The following is a 22881-nucleotide window of genomic DNA, read 5'->3' as shown; positions in this document are numbered from 1 at the left end:
ACAGGTGTTATTGGGTTCCATTTGTGCTAATCTGTTTCAAACTACTTTGTTTTCCTACGTACTAATTCTGTATTTAGAAATGTGTAAAATTTATACTTGCATTTTACCTAAAAACTTGTCATACCGCTCTGCTCCACTATCCTAAAATAATTCAATTATTCAAGTTCAGTTTCAAAATTTATATCTTTAACAATATTTCAAGGGACACAATGAAGCTTTTGTCTTCAAACGATCCTATTTCAAAAAAATTTTTCAAAGCATTTATTCCCTTCATCAGGGAGTTTTCTTATTAATATGGCTTTCCACCTGTGCATCTAGTCCCTGAATTTGCACAGCAAAATCAATGTTGGCCTCCAGTTGAAACTGTTTATCATGGCTGTCCTTGTCTTATACCACATGCTGCTGGGACAAGCACTGTATGTAATAAAAACACAGGTGCAGTTAAGTTCACACTGCCAGAAATGCAAATTAAATTCTTAGCGAGGATACAGTTAACTAGTAATTTTACTCTTCTCTCCGTTTCTGTTACTAGTCCACATTTGCCCTACTTCTGACAACACTGAAGTCAGCCTCTTGTAAAGATCTATTTATTTGCATAGGAACGTACTAGAATGAAAAAGCTCATATTTTTAAAGGCATATGCTTAGGTATCTTTAAACCTAACAAATAACTTGAAAGATAAAATTAAACATTTTAATTTCCATAACTTTTGCCTGGCCAAATACTGGAACAAATACAAAGTCATTGGCAAATCTGGTACAATTTAACATGTACTGCAATGGACAGAATGAATTATGATCTTCAACGGGCAGTCCAAATTGTTAAATAATGTTAGGACTTTTTTTTCCCCCACAAGTCTTTGACAAAAAAGGACTTCTATGCTTGATTTTTTATTTTTTTAAAAGAACAACTATGTGTTAAGAGAGACTGAACAAATCTCAACTGGAAATGATCTGAAAAAGTGTGGATTAGGAAGATTCTTTGCAGTTAAAGTTAGGAAAATAGAATTTTAAAAATATATCTGATGATTTGTGTGAATGTGCTTTACATTTTTTATACATTATAATGGTATTATGAATTCAATATGAATTATGACAAAAAAGTCTAGTATATCTGAAAAAGACACTGCCACCTTTAAGCACTTATTTAATTTACGACTTTCATTTCTCATACTGTATCTAATAAAATACAATATGGGGGTTCCACATGCTTTTAAGATTAGCATAAAAAGAATATATAATGAACACTTTTGTGTCAAACACTGGAGAACTGCATAAGGGCCCCAAAAACCCAAGTATCAGACTGTAATGGCACTCTGGGTTGTTGCATTTGCAGTTTAAATATTCTTGAATGAGTATAAGCTTATTTTTTCCCCATTTAAGGTTTCAGTATGAATAACTATACCTACTGATACTTTAAAACACATAAGCCATCAGGTAAAATGATTCATAAGTCCCAAAATACCCTCCTCTCACTTGTGATAGTGTTAGAAGACAGTTAACTTTCTTATGTTTCAATAACAGAGAATTTGTGTCAAAAATACACAAATGAATTTGTGCTCTCCATATACAGTGCTTTGGGATGATGTTTAATAGGAATGGCACTATACAGGATGGATTTTTTTATTAAATTAAATTTGCAATTATGAAGAGGTGACACAGTGAAATGTTACAATTAAGGACAAAGGTATGTGCCATTACCTCAGATACTCTTAAGTCTCAGCCAAACTGGCACCAAGAGGTCTTAGGATAACATGGTATCAGCTGAAATCTCTGCATGTCTCCCTGATATTTCAACATGGATGAAGAAAAACCAGCTCCATTTCAACCAGGCAAAGACAGACCTTCTTGTAACCTCGGTTCATCTTTCTGTTCAGTACAGGTCATTATTACTAACAACTTTGCACATATCCTAGGGGTGTTGATCCATAACCAGATATACTTCAGAGACAATGTTGCTACAGTCTCTCGGTCTTGCAGATTCACTTTATACAACATCTATAAGATCAGACCATATCTGACAGAGTATGCAGTGCAACTCCTAGTCCAGGCTTTGGTCTTAACTCATCTGAACTACTCAAACCTTCTACTGGCATGTGTCACCAAATCATTACAGATTATTCAAAGTGTAGCATCACATCTGGTGCTCAACTACTGCAACCTGCTCTTTCTTCCATTAGACCATGGGAGGAATTATCAATGGACTTTATCATAGACTTTGCCCAACTACAGAATTATATAGCTTTCTTGATCATTATGGACAATTTTTTAGAAAAAAGTACATTTTGTCCCCATAAAAAGCATAGTAATTAATTAAGCAAAGATGGTTCATGTTTTAAGAGAAAATGTTTGCAGTCAGGAACTTTGCATGGCAGTTTAACTTTGATGATTTGAATAATAATGTGGGCATTGGTATTTAGGATTAGTTTTTCTTTCACTTTTGACTGCTTGCATGTTTTTCAATAACGAGCACAATAAAGAGCAGCAATGCCTACTCTTGACTTTCCCATCTTCCAGCCATTACATTTTTATTTAAGTTTTAGACTTGCACCTTCAGATCTAGGTTCATATAATTTCATCATGAATGTTCTAGGTGTTAAAAGCTTTCATGATTTATTTATTGAATTAATTTTTAAGTCAGACAAACTGTTGTGAATGCCACAAGAAAGAGATTCTATATGACATACAAAAGACACCCACACATTTTCCCTCTTAATCACAGAGTAGGTGAGAGCAGTTCTTTCCAAAATAGAGCATTTAACTGTGTGGGGCAGCTGGCATGCCATTTACCAATTAGTTGGATGTGTGTGGAAATTCAGAAGGTGTACCTTGGTGTCTGTGGGTTGTTCTCTGGGTACTGTCGTTTATTCCCCACATCCCAAAGTTATACTTGTTAAGCAAGCCCATGTACAAGTAAGCCCTGCACTGGACTGGTGCCCCTCCAGGGTTAATTTTTTGTCTTGCATCCAATGGGGAGGATTCTGCAGATGTTGAGAATTTATGAAGTAACTGCACTGTAAAGTGCAATGAGACTTCATTATTTGTGAAATAAAACAAATCAATAAACAAGTAAAAAATTGCTACAAACTGCACACGATGAAGGACACTAAATTAAATACTTTAATGCTTTGTGAAGCATATTTGGAAGTAATTATTTTCTTGACCAATTCTCAAATTTTAATGAATACAAATCCTTCCCAAAATGTTCACTGTATATCTTCATTTCTAAGAAATGAAACTCAATATTGTGAATATTTGCAATTTAGAAGGAGGAGGAGGAGGAAGAGAATGAATCTGCCATTTGCGTATGTTGTGGAAGGTCTAAGTTTACAGCAGGTGGAAATGGACTTCCAATCAAGGAAACCAATGGCCTTCCAATTGGCCTCCACCAGTGATTCACTTAAATAACTCACATTTTCTGGATAAATACCCTACAATTAAAGGCTCATTAGAATAATACGAGGACTGAAGAGCATTCCAAAGAAATCAGACATAAGAAAATACACAAGCAGAAATTAGGAGAAAAAAAAATCACAAAACAATATAGTGCTTGAATAGGTCAGAGGGCACAGTTGATTTAATTATCAGCAGGTGGAAGCCACATAAGGACACCCAGACACTGCCTAAAAAAAAGGTTGTTTTACACAAACAAGAAAGAGATTTATAAGGGAGAGAGACAAACATAACTTTGAAGGAGATACTGTGTTCAATGGAGGAAAGATGTACAAAACTGACATTAAGAGCTCTGCAGAACATGGGTGTGGATCGGAGGGTGGCACAAAAGCGCATATGAAAGTACATCTCAGGCTAGCGAAAAAAAGTGTGAAGGTGTCCCACGTTGTGATCAAGGATAAGGTTTGTGGTCAGACAAGACTTTTCAGCCAAAGTTAAAAGAAATGTAATACTGCCCACACCCCAAAATAAACAAATAACCAAATCTGCAGTGGAGTGCCTATACTATACTGTGAGACTGTTTTTCCATCAGCAAGGACTGGGCATTTGGTTAAAGCAGAAAAAACGGGTGGTGGAAAATACAAGTACATATGGTAGGGGAACCTGTTTGAGGAAAAAAATCTGAAGCTTGGGTGAAATTTAATCTTTAATGAGGGTAAAGATCCTAAAAACAAGGCCATGGTCACCTTGGACTAGCTTAAACACAAAATGGTGAACATCCTACAACTGCCCAGTCAAAGGCTTGATCGCAGTCTTTGGCACTGCTTGAAAAGTATGGTGCACAAGCATCATCTGACTTACCTTACCAATAGCAGACATACCACCTGCACTCCAGAACATGTAATCCCCCTGAAGCTAGGAATGTTGGGGTTTGGCCAGTGCTTGGATGAGAGACCAACCAGGAAACCTTGGGTTGCTGCTGATAGAGGTATTAGAGACACCAGCAAGGGAAGATTACCCTGTGGTCTGTGAGTGGGTTCCTATGCCCCAGTTTGGTGATTGAGAAACTGTGCTGAAACTTTTAATGAGACACAAATCCAAGGTCCTGACTTCTCCGTGGTCATAAAAGATCCCTGGGCAGGTATCAAAAATAGTAGTGTGCTCCCCAAAGTCCTGGTTAAACAACCCTTCATGGCCTCATCCATTCTAGTCTCCTAATCAACCCTCGTCTCTAACTGGCTAACTACAGTATCTCTCTCACCCCTTCACCTTCTAATACTGTAGCTAGTGTGTGGTAAGAGTAATGGTTTAAAATGGCCACCGTTACATCATTCAGGTGGATGCTACACATTGGTACTGGTTGAAGTGCCCAGACCGCCCCGTTTATGTAAAGCACTTTGACATGTATAGAAAAGCTCTATTTAACTTCTTAATTATACAACAAAATGGTTTAAAAGAATGGGCCCAAATGACTGTGCACACTAGTCAACACGGAGACAGACTGAACACAAAGGACTTAAGAATATGTGCAAGCAACAAAGAGGATTGTGGTCATGGGTGATTTTAACTTTTCAAACATTGATTGGGAAGCTCGTTTCGAAAGAACAAACAAGGAAAGTGAAATGGTGCAGGTGGCAAATGACTGTTATTTCACCCAGTTTGTCTCAAGCCCAACACATGGTGATGTCTGTCTAGATCTCATTTTGTCAAACAATAAAGTCCGAGTAAAATGAACAGACGTTACTAATACTTTAAGCAACAGTGACAACAACAATTGGTAAAATTTCAGATAATCTTTGAAAACATACAAATGTACAACACAACAAAATTGAGAAAAGCAGGGGGATTAGGAAGAATTTGCAAAACATCAAACAGGAAACCAAAAATTTAGCAACTATAAATGACAGTTGGTGTCACTTCAGAAACGCAGATAAACAAAAAAGACTAAAGAATCAGCCAAAATGGATAAATTGGACCATTATTAAAAAAAAAAAAAAAGCAAGATAATTCTGAAATTGAGGAAAATCATAAACTACAACAAAAGATCAAAAATGCATTTGAAATGTTAAAAGAGAAACCAAAATAAAAATTGCTAGAGAACGGAAAGGAAAAATTTTTTTCAGTACTACTCCAGTAAAGAAATGACAAAAGAGAATTTAATAAACCCTAGAGACATGAATACAGAAATCATTGAAAATGAGATGGAAATAGCAAATCAACTGAACAAATATTTCACCAAAGTATTTATAAAGGAAGAAAGACGCAGAATGCCTCTTACAAAGGTAAAAACAAACTCAGAGTTCAAAGATTTTAAAATGGAAGAGTCAGATGTGCATGAAGCCCAAAATATATTGAAAATCAATAAAAACCCCTTGACCTGATGGGATCTTACCAATTGCATTGAATGAAATGAAAGATGTCATCTTCCATTATATTTTGTTTGAGACAAGACAAGAGATGAACTAAGACAAATTAAAGCGGGTTTTCTTCCCTTACACCTTACTTTTATAACAGTTGTTCATAGCTTAGTGCTAATTTGGTTTACAGCCTAGGAAAGAATGCTGAGCTGATACCTCAGGCTATTGATTACTTTATGGATGGACATCTGGGACAACAATTGAGTTTACGGCCTGGGAGGCACTTTCAAAAGACTTTATTACCTGGGGAATTAATTAATCAACCATTCTGACAGCCATCTAATCAGGTGCATGTGTTGTGAAACCAAGGCATCGCATTTCATAATAAATATGCCTTAGTTTGAGACAGAAAAGATGCAAAGAGAAGAAGGTGAAGAAGAAAGTACAGAAGGAGAAGAAAAGGAATGGACGAAAATGGCACTGGTCGTCAGAAAGGCATCATGAACATCGATTGCTAAATCAAACGCCTCCCTGGGACATTCATCCTTGTCATCTGTAACTTTTTCGTAAGCTTTTTCTAAAGACTATATATATTCAGACTTTCCTATCAGTACCTCTTTTTTATTATTCTTTGTTCCAGTGGTATTATTATTCTTGTAATAAATATCATGCTGCTTTTAACTTTCTATGCTTTGTCTTAATGTCTAGAGTGATTGAATTAATAAGTTAGATTTCATTGAGCACCTAGTGTAGCCAGATTTTTTGCCATTATATCTGTGCTGCAAGGTTTATAAGGCTGAGAGTGAGGGTCCCACTCAAAAGAAGGGACAGTACGAGAGAAGAACGTATTCTTAGCTGATAAATGGCCTATAGTCAAGAGTGCTGAGTCTTTGTATGTTTACATGTATTTTTGTAGACCAAAAGTAATATTTAGGTCTGAGATATCACTAAAACATCGTATGTTGTTTGTGCCGATAATAAGTAAGTCTCTAGAAGTGCTAAGTGACAGGCTGTGTTATTCCTAACACACTTGCGTGGTTTAAAGTGCTAGAGGATAATCAGTGTGTGTGTGTCATTCATAGGGCACTGTTGTGGTTAGGGTCTGTGTGTATGCGTATAGCTGTGTATGTGTGTGTTCATCTTAAAGTGCAACAGTAGACCAACCCAATAACGAACTTGACAAGAACACTTACCCTTGAGGAAACAGGTAAAGGGCAAGTAGAGGGAAATACCACGATAATACAGGCATATTTCAACAGTCGATAAAGAAAGGATAAGTACATGAGGACTGGAAAGTTGCAAATGTAACTCTAATCTTCAAGAAGGGAGACTAAATGGATCCTAATAAATATAACCCAATTACTCTTACTTCTGTGCCATGTAAAATTATGGAAACTATAAGAAGAAATAAATTAGAAAAATTACCTAAATGAAAATAATATTTAAATAGCAGCCATCATTGGTTAATGAGTGGAAGGCAACTAGAATAACTGACAAAAAAAAACAAACCATAAGACATAATTTACCTAGACTTTCAAAAAACCTCTGACTCAGTCCCACACTAAAGATTAATTCTGAATCTAGAAGCTGAGGGCATCAGAGGTAAGTAGCAAAACTGGATCTGTTGAAAGTTAACCACAAGGAGACAAAGAGTACAGATAACAGAAGAATGCTCCACATGAAGTAAGGTCATTAGTGTAGCCCCCCCAGGGGTCTGTCCTTGGACAATTACTTTTTCTGATTTACATTAGTTACATTGGTTCTGGTATAGTTAGTAAACTTGTCAAATTCGCAGATGACACTAAAATTGAAGGGATGGCAAACTCTGGTGAGGCAGAAAAAAGAATTCAAAAAGATCTGGACAACCTTCAGAACCGGGCGAACACCAGGACAATGCAGTTCAATGTAGCAAAGGGCAAAGTGCTACACATGGGCAAAAGGAGCATTAATTAAAAATACAAGATGGGAGACACTATCATACAGGGAGCAACCTCGGAAAAGGATGCAACATTTTCAGACTAAGGAATGCACAGAAGCAATTAAAAAGGAATATAAAATGTTAGGATATATCATAAAAACTTGTAAATTTAAGTCAAGGGATGTTATGCTTAAACTATACAATGCACTACTAACATAATATCTGCAGTACTGCGTGCAGTTCTGGCCACCACTGTACAAGAAAGACATAGCAGCACTTGAAGCTGTGCAGAGGAGAGCAACCAGAAACATCCCAGAACATGTTCTTATCTGGATGAGATATCGGGAAAGCTTATCATTAGATACACAAATGGGTTTGATGGACTAAATAGTCTTCTCTTGTTTGTCAAATTTCTTGAATTCTAAGAAGAAAATTTTATACAGTTACCTTTTGCCCCAGTAGCAGATTTAAGATTTTTGATAACTTAAAACAATGTCACGTTAAAAAAAAAAAACCTGACTTTTAGCACTTAAATTCTCATATTAGGAGTTGATACTCTATAATAATATTAGAGAATTGGTCAAGGGTCTGAATACTTTTACAAGGTATTTATATAACATGGATACTTACTGCTTTATAAGGTAATTTATGAAAGACCTATTGTATGTAAATCTGTACTGTGTAAGTAATAAGAAAAAGCGAACTCCCAGACATTGACATATTTGTTCCAGAAGAGATAAGGGTACCCAGCTCTTTTTTAGAGAGAATGGTCTTCTTTAAAAGTTACTTATGGTACAGAAAAGGATAGTGTAGCTAACTCAGACCCAGGAGAAAGTGGAGGAAGAGGTTGGGAGCATGCACTGATATGGTACGTTGCCACACCCACCACACGACGAACCACTTCAGGATTCCAAATTAGGACCCACGCACAGCCATGCAATGGGCGACAGCTCAGCAAAACACTACTTTGAATGGAATGGAACAGTGTGTGTGTGGTTTATTATTATTTTTTTTTTTTTTAAACGGTGGCTGGAGTGCCAATCCTGCCACCAACCCCCAAGTTTTCCCTGCAAACTAGAGGGCTTACTTGCAAGGCAGACCCAGGACACTGTGTCTGAATTTGGATCTGGTCAGCTTTAGCTTCCATGTATCTAAATGTATGCAAAGGTTATTACCTGAGCAAGTGCACGTGTGTGCATGGACCGGTGTTCGGTTCAAATTTATTGTTGCCTTGTGTCTAGTTCTGTCATGATAGTCTTCTGAATAACCTTGAACTAGATTAGATAAAACAAAAATGAAAAAGCAAAGTATGGTGAAGTATGTTTCCAGAAGACTGCTGAAACTCAGACCTGGACTGTCAGAGGGGAGTTCACAATTTTCTCTAAATATACATGTATTTTTCTCTGAATGTGCCAGTTTACTCTCCTCTTCTAAAGACATGCATGTAAGTTAACTGTGCTGTGAGAGGTGCTCCCTGTCATGGACTTGCATCCATTCCATAGTTTGCTGCTCTCTTGCCAAAAGCAAACCAGAAAACACTACTGCAGATCCCTACAAACATTAAATGTATGCTTCAAGTTTGTAGTACTAGGGTGTTGTACCACGTTAACCATTATGGATGTAGTGAGAGGTCAGGCAAAATGCCTCAAGAAGGGGCTCAAGTTGCCCCAAAAGCTTGCATATTGTAATGTTTTTAGTTAGCCAATAAAAGGTATAATTTTGCTTGACTTCTCACTGTTTCAAGTTTAGAAATGAATGATCCTATATGTTTAATAGATGGTAAGCGATGCCTTTAAAACTTCAGTTTAAATCAAAACTATGAAACTCCATCACACTTAAACCCTCTTGGTCCCACTTTATTCAACCCTTTATGCACATGTTTGGGGAAGTGTACATATTTCTTCAACAGGGAAAAAGGGAATGCAAGATCAACAAGCAGACTGGAGTGGTGGCAGCTATTCGGTGGGCACTGTACTGATCAATACTCAGGGGCTGATGGCCACTTCAGCTGAAAGACTTAGAAGTTGGAGTGACTGACACATGCTGCTCAGTTGGAGCAACTCACTGGAGGGAGACAGCACAGCTACAGGGAAAGGAGAGGCTCAGTGAGGTGTCCTGCGGGGGAGCCATGGATTGCAAGGATGCAAGCCTAGCAGGGGGAGTCAGAGGCTTGGTGTGGTGCCCTGCAGGGAGCCAGAGAGGGCTACAGGAGCCCAAGCCTAGAAGCAGCTTGGAAGGTTGTCTGAACTGCAGATAAGGCACCTCCATGGTTGCAAGTACCCATTAGGATTAAGCCAAGGAGACGTCTGCTTTTAGTGCTCAAGTTTTTAAGGACAGCTTCCTACCTTATTTTATTAGACTGTTTGACTGATTTTAACCTCCACATGGACGCTCTTCTGTTTGTGGATTATGTATTTATTACGGATTTGCATTGCACTCTTGGACACTATTTTGACATATTTTTTAAGAAAAGCACTTTTGCACATTATGCACCTACCTCTTGCAATGTGTTGTGTGTGTGTGTGTGTGTTATCATTTGCCGGCTCATCCAGTTACATTATTGAAGGTGTTGGGTTCAAGAGGAGTTGGAAAGTAGAGGCAACCCACACTGTCAGTGTGCTGGATTTTGCCTTTGATTGCATTTGATGTTAACTATTGACTCTTATGTGTTTTAGTATTCCTCTGAAGGTGTAACATATGGGATGGGAATGGAGCTATATAAATGAAGTGTATTATTACCAAAAATTCATGGACAGTGTCTGAAGTAATTTTTGCTGGATATACTTTTCTTTCCCATTTTTCCCCATTTCAGAGTCTAGGAAACCAAAGTCTTTCTTCACAGGAATGCGGTCACAAAGCATTCTTACAGATATATAACACCTAGGTATAAAACTGGAAAATGGGACAAACACACAATGGGGTTTAAGCAAAACAAAAGACACAATTAGGTGTTCCAAAAATGATTCTAATTAAAATCTGTCTCTAATCATAGTAAATTAGAAATTTGTTTTTAACTACCTTATATCTCTAGCATGAACATTTTCAGAATACAATTAAGTTGAGAGCTACTTACTGAGGCGAAGATTTTGCTTATTGCTGCTTCAATCTGGAAGTCAGATGCACCCATGTCCATGTTGGAGCTGATCATATAGGCCATCGACTGTAGAAAAACAAAAGCATAAATATGAAAATAGCAGCTAGGGAAACAAAATTGTAACTAGGTGATGGTGATAACATCCATATACAGTGGTGTGAAAAACTATTTGCCCCCTTCCTGATTTCTTATTCTTTTGCATGTTTGTCACACAAAATGTTTCTGATCATCAAACACATTTAACCATTAGTCAAATATAACACAAGTAAACACAAAATGCAGTTTTTAAATGATGGTTTTATTATTTAGGGAGAAAAAAAATCCAAACCTACATGGCCCTGTGTGAAAAAGTAATTGCCCCCTTGTTCAAAAATCACCTAACTGTGGTGTATCACACCTGAGTTCAATTTCCGTAGCCTCCCCCAGGCCTGATTACTGCCACACCTGTTTCAATCAAGAAATCACTTCAATAGGAGCTGCCTGACACAGAGAAGTAGACCAAAAGCACCTCAAAAGCTAGACATCATGCCAAGATCCAAAGAAATTCAGGAACAAATGAGAACAGAAGTAATTGAGATCTATCAGTCTGGTAAAGGTTATAAAGCCATTTCTAAAGCTTTGGGACTCCAGCGAACCACAGTGAGAGCCATTATCCACAAATGGCAAAAACATGGAACAGTGGTGAACCTTCCCAGGAGTGGCCGGCCGACCAAAATTACCCCAAGAGCGCAGAGACAACTCATCCGAGAGGTCACAAAAGACCCCAGGACAACGTCTAAAGAACTGCAGGCCTCACTTGCCTCAATTAAGGTCAGTGTTCACGACTCCACCATAAGAAAGAGACTGGGCAAAAACGGCCTGCATGGAAGATTTCCAAGACGCAAACCACTGTTAAGCAAAAAGAACATTAGGGCTCGTCTCAATTTTGCTAAGAAACATCTCAATGATTGCCAAGACTTTTGGGAAAATACCTTGTGGACAGATGAGACAAAAGTTGAACTTTTTGGAAGGCAAATGTCCCGTTACATCTGGCGTAAAAGGAACACAGCATTTCAGAAAAGAACATCATACCAACAGTAAAATATGGTGGTGGTAGTGTGATGGTCTGGGGTTGTTTTGCTGCTTCAGGACCTGGAAGGCTTACTGCGATAGATGGAACCATGAATTCTACTGTCTACCAAAAAATCCTGAAGGAGAATGTCCGGCCATCTGTTCGTCAACTCAAGCTGAAGCGATCTTGGGTGCTGCAACAGGACAATGAGCCAAAACACACCAGCAAATCCACCTCTGAATGGCTGAAGAAAAACAAAATGAAGACTTTGGAGTGGCCTAGTCAAAGTCCTGACCTGAATCCAATTGAGATGCTATGGCATGACCTTAAAAAGGCGGTTCATGCTTGAAAACCCTCAAATAAAGCTGAATTACAACAATTCTGCAAAGATGAGTGGGCCAAAATTCCTCCAGAGCGCTGAAAAAGACTCATTGCAAGTTATCATAAACGCTTGATTGCAGTTATTGCTGCTAAGGGTGGCCCAACCAGTTATTAGGTTCAGGGGGCAATTACTTTTTCACACAGGGCCATATAGATTTGGATTTTTTTCTCCCTAAATAATAAAAACCATCATTTAAAAACTGCATTTTGTGTTTACTTGTGTTGTATTTGACTAATGGTTAAATGTGTTTGATGATCAGAAACATTTTGTGTGACAAACATGCAAAAGAATAAGAAATCAGGAAGGGGGCAAATAGTTTTTCACACCACTGTACACTGTATATACTTCAGAAGAAGGAACAGGAATCAACCACTATGTACAGTAATACCATACATAACACTGCTTTTCAGTGGTCTGTCTATGAAAACAAGGCCAGAAAAATGTTGATATACTTTCTTCATACTGAATTGTCTTGTAAAATATTTTAACTGTTAGTACATACTAATTTACTACCTTGATTATTTTATGTCTACCCATATATATTTATCTATCTATCTTATATTTTTGTAGATTTTGTAATTAATGAAAATTAATTTCATCTTTATATTGACTTTGAAAAATAATATTTTCCATCATAAAACATTACTTTAATGTTTACAAAAGTTATATGCCTCTGCTCTAAGTAACCCTGTAACAAGATATGTAGGATCATTAAAGGTCTAATGAAGCTTTTTTGGACAACTTCAAGTTAACTTGACTATAAAGTTAAAATTTACTGCTATGGGTACATAGTTCAATTATTTTTCTCATATGTCTCCCACAGACAAGTGACAGTAGTATAATACAATCTAAGAATGAATATGACACCATATTTAAAACATCAGACAGACAGACAGACATACATACATACAGACGGTACATACATTTGCGCAAATAGATGACTGGAAGTTAAAAATGGTCCCAGAATCTAGTGACAAGAGTACTAATGGTCCCAGACGGACCAGCAAGAAAAGTGACTATGTTGGATGTTAGAGGTCTTTAATATGGCAGTTTGCACTTGACAGAAGTGAGCTATGCAATATTCTGGGTTGAATTAGTCATCCTCTGTAATGCCCTGTAGCTCTGGGCTGAGCAGGTGCCACCAGTTTACAGCCATTGTATAGCAAGAGAAGTTGGTGAGTATAGCTGGAGACATCTGGGCTTTCCTAAGTGAAAGTGATTCCAAGAAATTTCAAGTTGCTGACCCTTCCCATCACCCATTATGATGTGGAGAGGAATGTTAAAAATTGCCGTTTAACAGATGCTTTACTAACCTCCAAGACACGGACTACTCTTTTAATAATGTGCTTCAATTTGACTTTATGGAAAAGCATTCCAAAACCAGAGATGGCTTGTACATAAGATATATACAGATGCTAAAAAGGACATCATGCAGTATAGCACACATACATTTCAACCTGAATCCCTAAGAATTTATAACATGAGGTTTGCTCAACTACTTTTTCTGTTTCTCTTTTTTTTTTAATCTTTATAATTGCTTTCCTTACAACTGTATCATTCAATAAGTTATAATTACACCATTGTCTCAAATGTTTTTGCTGTAGAAATAACAGTAACCTGTTGCTGGAACCAAGGGGCCTAATTCAAACCCTGAAAAACGGTCCTGGGCCATTAAAATTTAGTGGAGAAGGAATAAAGTATTCACTATGTATCCACCAAACTCAGATTTGTCCATTAGACTGCCAGCTAGTGAATCACAATTCACCAATCCAGATAACATGTTTCCACTGTTCCTCAGTCCAAAGTTGGCCTGCTTTACACCCCTCCAGCCAATACCTGGCATTGTACATATTGATCTTAGGCATATGTACAACTGTTTGGTCAAGGAAAACTATTTCCCAAAGCTCCCCACCACGTAGTTGTTGTGCTGATATTGCTTCAAGAGGTAGTTTGGAATTCTGTTATTAGTTAAGTAACAGAGGATAGCGTGTGAAAATAAATAAATAAATAAATAAATAAGCCTTTGTGCCTTAGCACTATTTGGCCCTGCTGGAGGAGTTTGCATGATCTACCATTTTGTGGCTGAGTTGTGTTGTTCCTTGACGCTTCCACTTCAAAATAATAGCAATAATGGGGCAGATCTAGTACAGCACAAATTTCACATACTTACTTTGGGCAAAGGTGGCATTGTAGCTTAAACTTCAAGCAGCCAATACAGGCTCCATCCCACAGCCCTGAGTTGCACTAAGCAGGTTGAAGAATTTACATAATTATATCATGCATTTTAATTATACTGTATACATAACATATTACATAAATGCTTAATTCAGTTCAGGATCATAGGGGAGCCGCAACTTATCCTGGGAGATGTGTGTTTCAAAAAGTAATATTTCAATGATTTAGAGACCTTGAAATAATCCTTTTAGAGGAATTTGTTAGTCATTCACCCTGCCACAGCACCTCCATATTTCCCACTCTGGATACTGCACCCCCTTCTAGGAAAAGGGCAGAATGAGTAAAGTGACATGATAAATTGCTGGACTTTAAGGGATTTTCAGTGCACTGGTTATTTTAAAGTTTTTCCTACTTGGTTCTTTTCAATAAACGTCTCTCTAAATTGCATCATTTTTCTTGACATACATTTTGTTAGGAACAGCAGTATCCTCCGTGGGACTTTCCAGAGACAGGTCTATTTCATGCAAACTATGGGAAACTGCCTAAATTTTATGTAGGTGGATTTTATTTAATTTAAAAAAAAAGACAACCAGATCTTGCAAAGATCTGAAAATGGGTCAATATTTAAGAAGTCTTTTTTATTTATTTATTTATAAATTATTTAGAATAGACAATTCGCTGCCACTTTAAACTTTTTGTTGAACAGTGACAAAACTAAATAAGTGAAATAATTATATCATATTGGTGACCAATTGCTTATGACATTCCTGTTTGCGTATATTCTTGTGTGTGTTTTATGTTATACATTATGAAAGGAAAGGTTAATAGGATTAACAACTGAAAATTTTGTTCCTGTAAAAATGTTTCAAATGTTCTAATAATATGAAAAAGAAGGTGAATCATTTGTGTTCAGTATAACAAAAATGGTACAAAAATGAGTAGGTACATTAAGTACTGACATTGTGTTCAGAGTCACAGATAAAGGCAATAGCTCTTTATCACCCCTCCAACACTGCATTCCATACTGCAAAACTGTCAAAAGCAAAAATTCTTAATTTAAATGGTACATTAAAAAAAGAAATTAATAGACAGACAACTTACTCTTATTGACACTTACATGAATAGTTGGAGAGAGACTGATGTGGACCAACCCCCAACTGGGAACTTTGCCAGTTGGACCCTGCAGACTGTAAGTGTGTATTGCACTAGATATGCACTAGATAAGCCAACATGCTAGGAACTTGCAAGGGCAGTGCTGCAGTCACAACTACAGGCCAATCAAAATGGGTAATGTTAAGATCTCAGCATCAGATGCTGCAGTTGGTGTTCTACCAACAAGAAGAGGACAAAAAAACTATTTTGCCCAACCAGTACTGAACGTCCTCAAATTAGGGCCTTTACAGTTTTCCATCTTTAAAATCTCAAGATATACTTAAGGGCTGGCTTTTTGATGAAACATTTTGCAGTTTTAATATACTGCCCAGAAGATGATTTTTCATTTCTCTTACCTCAGCCACGTACTGCATCATTGCCATGTGTGCAATCTTTTCTTGGATTGCTCCAAAGTTGTGGATCTTATTCCCAAACTGAGTCCGGTTTGCAGCGTGATCAACCTGATTGAAAAAAACAAATAAATGAATAAATAAATAATATGCAAGTGAAAAAAGACATACAGAAAGAATTCTGGAATTTAATTCTGTTTATTTTTTTAATTCCTTGTGTTTCTCTTACATTATGTTTAATATATTTGCTAATAAAACACCATGCTTTATGATTTTGACATTTATTATGGGCTCAGTACTTGCTCAAGAGCACTGCATAGAGTCTACTATATTATTGGCACATTTGTTTATCCTTTATGTACAGAATGTTTTTTCAAGACACAAACTTAATACAGTGCATTCAGAAAATATTCAGACCCTTTCCCTTTTTCCACATTTTGTTTTGTTGCAGTCTTGTGCTAACATCATTTAAATTACACCCCCCTCATATCAAATAACATTCAGTACTCAAGAACGACAAAATGAAAACTGGATATTAGGAATTTTTGTTCATTTATTAAAAATAAAAAAGTGAAATACTGCATCACATTGATGCAAGTATTCAGATCCTTTGCTGTAACACTTGAAATTTGGAGGATCTCATTCTATCAATTATCACTGAGAGGTTTCTACAGCTTCTTTGGAGTGCACCGGTGGTCAATGCAATTGGTTGGACATGTGACCCTGTAGTTAGGATATAGCGGGTTGGATAATGGATGGATGGATTTTTAGGAAGGAGAAGGTTCCACTGCTGAAAAGGAGTATCAGATTACAAACCAAGCCATGGGGTCGAAGGAACTGTCTGCAGAGCTTAGAAACAGGACTTTGTTGATTCATTGATCTGGGACTGACTACAAAAAAAAAAAAAATCCTGCATAATTGAAGGTTCCAGAGAGCACCGTGGCCTCTATAAATCTTAAACAGAAGAAATCTGAAACAACCACAACTCAACCTAGACATGAACATCTTTGCACACCGTTTCTCTTTTGATTTAACGCATGCTCCATGCAAAGTGTCAGCTTGCATGCGCAGCCACCTACCCGCTGCTTCCTCATGCACAATGATGTCGTGAAGTCTATGCTCTAAGGTTGTAAATACTGTTGTTATTGTCGTTTTAGCAGGGTGCTCAGTGAGTGACATCGAACAGTAAACTTTGTTAAAATGGTATGGAAAAATGCCACTTATCACCTGTTTCTTTAGTCATTTTGGCGTGCGCACTATATGTTCTGTTACCAATACATTTTTCAATTTGAGCTAATCAACAAAGAAACATGGAAAAACAGACTTAGTAAAATAAATAATAGTATTAATTATAATTAATAATTCATTACTTGACACCCAATAACTCTATACAAAGACATTTAAAAGACAAATTGTTAAAATAAATGTACTAATCCACTTTCACGCCAGGCTACTTGCTGCTTGTGCTGATTGACTCATTTGCAAAACAAAGGAATTTAAGGTGGCACAGCATGAAGAATATTTTCGTTGACTTCGAGTGTAAAAGGATTTCAGAATCCTCTTTCTAACGTATATTTTTTAATGATTAAGTCCCTGCTTACCTGTCTGAATTTAGCATTACTTAAACTGGACTGTGTATTAAAATATCAAGAGTTCAAACTGAAGATTCAAAATATTAACACAAATACCAGTGGGAGGTCAAGCATTTGGCTACAGAGCTTCAAAGCTGTGAAATTATTTGTCTGCTTATATAAGAGGCGTCCCTTCAGTCTCAGGCTGAGTCTCAGGTCTGATTAGAGCTGCTGTTTAGCTGGGCATATTACGTTTTTACCGAGACGAATAAAACTACAGGTAGGCCTTCACTAATCTGGTACCAACTGGGATCTGATGTGTGCCAAATTAGTGAAAATGCCGGATTACAGAAGGATCACCTATAAACAGTAGATAAACACTACATCATACCTTTAAAATATCATGTAAATAAGTAAAACTTTGATAATAAAGGAAACAAACATTAAATGAAAAACTAAGTGACATTTTAAGTAATGTAAAGGTACCAAAATGCACAAAATTAAAAACAGTACCCACCCCTCTACCCACTTCACTGCTTTGATATGCTCGTTACTTGATAGTGCCCCTGTGCCTCGAAGTAATCACAACTCCATGGGGATCCATTGGTTCATTGCGATACTTATTGTGGCATTTTGATCTGGGAAGTGAGTGATGTGGTGGTGCAAGGAGGACACCTTACCCCATATTATTACAAAGCAATCATAAATCCCCACCACCCAACTTGATGCTTCAATGTGATGCATGGTGCAATGTGATTAGGGGTTCACCGGGGACACCTCTCTCTTATTGCTTTGAAGCAATCTTAACTTCATTAGGATTTATTGGTTCAATATGGTGCAGGGTGCAGCACATCAGGGAGGCAGCTATGAAGAGAGATGCAGTGTGAAGCACAACACACTTGGGAGTATACAGGGAAATGTATTGCAGATCCAACACTAATGCCGAACAAGCAAAGGAACCGTACTATTGGGAGGCAGATTGGCAAAGGTCTGCCTGTGTTATAACAATTGTAAACCGTTAATTGGCAAATTCCAAGCTGTAATCCTGTCCATGCAAAAGAGATCAGAGTATACTATGGACCTTGGAATCACAGGAAGAAAAGATTCTGTCATCATAATAGATAGCACAGAATAGAATGAGACTGAGTGAAGAGAATGCCCAAGAGAGTCTGACTGGCCAAAGGGCAGAGGTCTTGAGGACCAAAAGAATGTGTGAATTATAACTGTTGATTGAATATGTAATTAGTAAACTGTATTTGCATTTTTACATGTGAACGTCTTACAGCAATCTGACCCTGCAAAAGTAAACTGAAATCAACAGAACTGAACCTTCATGTGTATTAAAGGAAACTTGACGGCACTCTGAGGGACACAGAAAACACAAAGTTCAGCTTTTTAACAATAAGAATTAGTGTTCATATATATATATATATATATATATATATCTCAATGGCACATCTGTCAAAATCTTGCTGCCACAGAAATAAATGAAACTAATTGAAATGAATTCAAATACGTGTAACTCAACAACTTTAATGTCACTCATGAACACACTCACTTAAGGTTTCTCTCCATAGGGTTTATTACATGGACTAATAAACTGCATTGCATTTTCACCTTCAACAGACGGCATAGACACAATAATCTAATAAAGGATATTTTAAATAGAAAACAAAGATGGGAAATAAAGACTGGAAAAAAATATTGGACTATTACAAAAAGTAACGTAGCTGACCTTACGACAAAGGTGGTTTGAGACTCGCATTTTGCTACATTGATGAGTGCTGATAAATAGAATGGTAAATAAAATTAAATGAGATTAATACTGCTGCTTTTTTTTTTCATTTTCTATTTAGGGATGCTCCCATCTATCGGCTGCCAATCTAAATTGGCCAATTTTCACTAAAAAGGACCCAATCGGTAAAGGGCCGATCACAAAAAATATTCTTTTCAGTGCCTGTATTTCTAGTCTTTATGGTAATATAGTTGCAGTGCTCCTTTACATAAGGTATTACGGCAGTTGAACCAGCATCTTTCTTTTTTTTTTGCAGCAAAATTCACACAGTGTAAAGTTGAGGCTTGCTGTACCAGACTGCAAGACACGATTAGAATATTAGCCTTTACATAAAAGAAAGCGGAGTAATAAACTGCATGAAAACTAAGAGAAGTTGTCCCGTGCCATTAAACAAATGGCCTGAAAAGCTGCTTTAATGATTTCGGAACTTTTTATTTTGTCCTTTGAATTAAAGCAGACACCATTTGAGTTTGGACAGCAAGCTTGTTTTAAGTGCAGCAGCTTGAATTTTTAATTAGGAAAAGAAAAGATAAAGACACATTTGAAATTTGTGATTAGTAAACAATAGGCTTGTAAGCTTAACAGTAAAATGTTTAGCATGTTAGTCTTGTGTCTTCTTGATGAACTACTTATGAACATTTGAAACATTTGCAGCTGTTTTAAAGATTTGTACCATTTATTACTTGTTGATGTGTGTCATAGAGCATAAGCTTTGGTAGGGAAGAAGTACCACATAATTAAAATAGTAATCCATGTTTATATTTATATGTCAAAAATTATGAATGTCTAGCTGATATATTGAATGGAGAAAAAAAACCAAATATAGTAAATACATATTTTAAACACCAAAAAAAAAAATCTTTACTGCAAATAATGATTAAAACCTATAAGTGCGTATATTGCCAATATCAATTAACTGAATGTGTGTGAATACATCATTTATTTGTTGTTAGAGAAATGGTGAAAAACTACTTTCACAATTGAGCCTTTTCTCAGGTAGGTACAGAAAAAAAAATTAAACAACAGGGCAGCTTGTGATTATGAGAAGCATTTTATTTATTTAATGAACAATAAGCCTACAGAATTTTATTTTTTAATAAAAATGAACAGTTAACATATGGGGTCTAAAGTTTATTATAAAAGTACACTGTAATATAAGGCATAAGGCTTATATGTGTCTGGCTATGCAGGAGCTTAATATAAAAACATTTTTAAAGGGATAAAAAAGGGGAAAAAAAATCTATACTGGAATCAGCGAATCGAGTAACATGAAATCGGTGATTGGTATCTGCCTTACAAGATGTGATTGGAGCATCCCAAACTTAATCACAGTGTTAGTGATTATCATTTACTAATGGAATCCCAACTGCTGTGCTGATGTTTGTGATGGGTCTTCAGTTTGAATTAAAAGTGCAATGTATTTTATTGCTGCTTGTGTTTTAAAGTAGTTTCCACTATGTGGTGTATTCTAAACAGTAAGGCTGAATCTGTCCAAAAAAGTTTAACTGCTGGCAGGACACAGATCAGTTTGTACCCAATACTTCTGGTGTAAGCTGCAGTCACCCTATGGCAATTAAAAATAGACATTAATAGGTTTTAGACAATAATTTTCTCCCCCATGACCAAGTCACAGAAAATAAAATGCCAGCAGCCAAATTAATTAGCATTCTAGATTAGAAAATTTCAAATCTTCTATCTAATCCAAAATAACCATTTAGGTTGATGCTTATCTATTAAAAATATGGGTACAATTCCTCCCAAACATCCGGTTTCATGCATGCACTTAAAGATTTACAGCTTTGTAAAACATAAGCTTTATGTGAAGAGGTTTGGGGAAACTCCCCTAGAGCGTGACCAGAAGCAGGCAACAAACTGCAAGCCTATGTTCTCACTTCTAGGAAGCACAATATGACTTGGTGGAAATGAAATATGCATCTGGGTAACTTTGTGGGTGTATCTGAAGAAATTTCAAATAGCAAAACCTGCAGATTGGGGTGTGTGTGTGTGTGTGTGTGTGTGTAAGTGTAAAGTAGGCACAAGACTGTCAAAATTGTTAGTTTGATTTTAACAGCACTCTACTAATGCTAGCTGAATTACACTTATAGAAAGTGTGAATTGTGCCTCTGCTGCAACCTTATGTATGGAGACCAAATATCTAAAATAAATGTATTGTACATGAGTATGTAATATTTAAAGCTACTGAGGTACGTTTGTATTTTAACCTATTTGTGCTTATACATTAAGGGTAGAGGTAAAATCAAGGTGGCAGTACTTTACAGTATACATGTATACAGTATGCATACTTTATAGTATAAACATTATATGCAATTTTCCAAAATTTAGAAACATTTTCATGATAAAATGAGATGTTATTCTATTGCAAAACTGCTCATAACAGTCCCACATAAACAAATCTGCCCACAAAAAGCACATTTAGTCCCAAAACTTCTCAGCTTTCAAGTCAAAGTGTTTGTTTACCAGTCTGTCGGTAACCTCAGTTAAATGGCATTTGGTTCAGGGATTTCTGCAGCAGTGCACACAAGCTAGAATTCATTTTATTAAAAATGTACTAATATGTTGTATGTTTTATTCTTACAGATGCAAAGTGAAAATTTTAGCACTGCTGCAGAGGACCCCATAAATAAATGACAGTATCATTTAGAGAGTGCCCATTATTTGTTAATAGTTGATTGCCCTTAAGTTATAATGTATTTTTGTGTGTGTGTTCTTGCAGCCTTAGCGGTGTAGTTATAAAGAGTGGCAAAATCAAAGCATCTCTTGGTTATTGGCTACATCACCACAGATATGCAAGATGTTAGCAGCTTAACCATTCTGGGATATCACCTGCTGGAAGCTTTTTCATTTTCTGGGCTGGAGGCAGGAACGTTTCTCATTATTTTCCTCTAGTTTGGCGTTTCTCGTATTCAGTCCTGGAGGCATCCCGTTGCTACCGATTTTCATTCCAACCAGTTTCACAATCAGCAAGTATTTTATTTCTAACAAATTTTAGGGTTTAGTGAATTGTTCTTTTTCTTTCTCTTACTCTGCATTCAGGAAAACACAACCATGTAAAGATTTCTGTTTATAAGAATGTATTGTTTGTATCACTTAAATCCTCAACTCTCTTTTTATTTTGAATTAATTCATCTTTATGCTGTGGAGTTCCCTATATTCATTGTATGCTATAACAACAATCAACAAAGAGTGAAGAAAATGCAGGAGTTAACATTACTGAATGCTGAAAGGCTGCTGCTACTACAGTGTTATACCCATTAAAGAACTGGATAGTAAGCAATGCCTTAAACAACAAGAACAAGCGGAGAAGTGGAATGAAAATAATGATGATGGAAATCTTTAAACCAACACTAAAAATGTATCCTCATGAACATACATTAATGCTTGCAACATATCAATTCAGTTCTAGGAAACCACATTTTATAATTTTTGAATTGACACTAAAACATAGAAACTGGGAAAAACAGCTTGCTTAAATTAAATTAAAAACAGAAATGGTTGGAACAAAAACCTACAGCCTCTTTCTCCAAAAATGAACTTGAGAAGCACTGCTCTAGTGGATATAGCAAGCAACCTGGCAGGAAAGAGTTCAAGAAAACAACGCAAGATGATAAACAAAGTCTTTCTTT

The 22881-nt window shown here is 36.6% G+C and overlaps 1 protein-coding gene across 2 annotated transcripts in view; it reads right to left on the bottom strand.

The window, feature by feature from the left end:
- acadvl (acyl-CoA dehydrogenase very long chain) overlaps window positions 1–22881 on the bottom strand; it is a 165612-nt gene that overhangs the window by 83438 nt on the left and 59293 nt on the right. For both annotated transcript variants that reach the window (XM_039746913.1, XM_039746914.1), the window contains exons 11-12: window positions 15878–15982; window positions 10741–10827 (exon numbers count right to left, since the gene is read on the bottom strand). In XM_039746913.1, the coding sequence (XP_039602847.1) occupies window positions 10741–10827; window positions 15878–15982 (192 nt within the window). The remainder of the gene's footprint in view (window positions 1–10740; window positions 10828–15877; window positions 15983–22881) is intronic.

The sequence above is a fragment of the Polypterus senegalus genome, chromosome 3 (genome assembly GCF_016835505.1).
Source record: "Polypterus senegalus isolate Bchr_013 chromosome 3, ASM1683550v1, whole genome shotgun sequence".
Classification (NCBI taxonomy): domain Eukaryota; kingdom Metazoa; phylum Chordata; class Cladistia; order Polypteriformes; family Polypteridae; genus Polypterus; species Polypterus senegalus.
The sequence above is the reverse complement of the archived record's forward strand: the minus strand, read 5'-3'. Positions and strand labels throughout refer to the sequence as shown.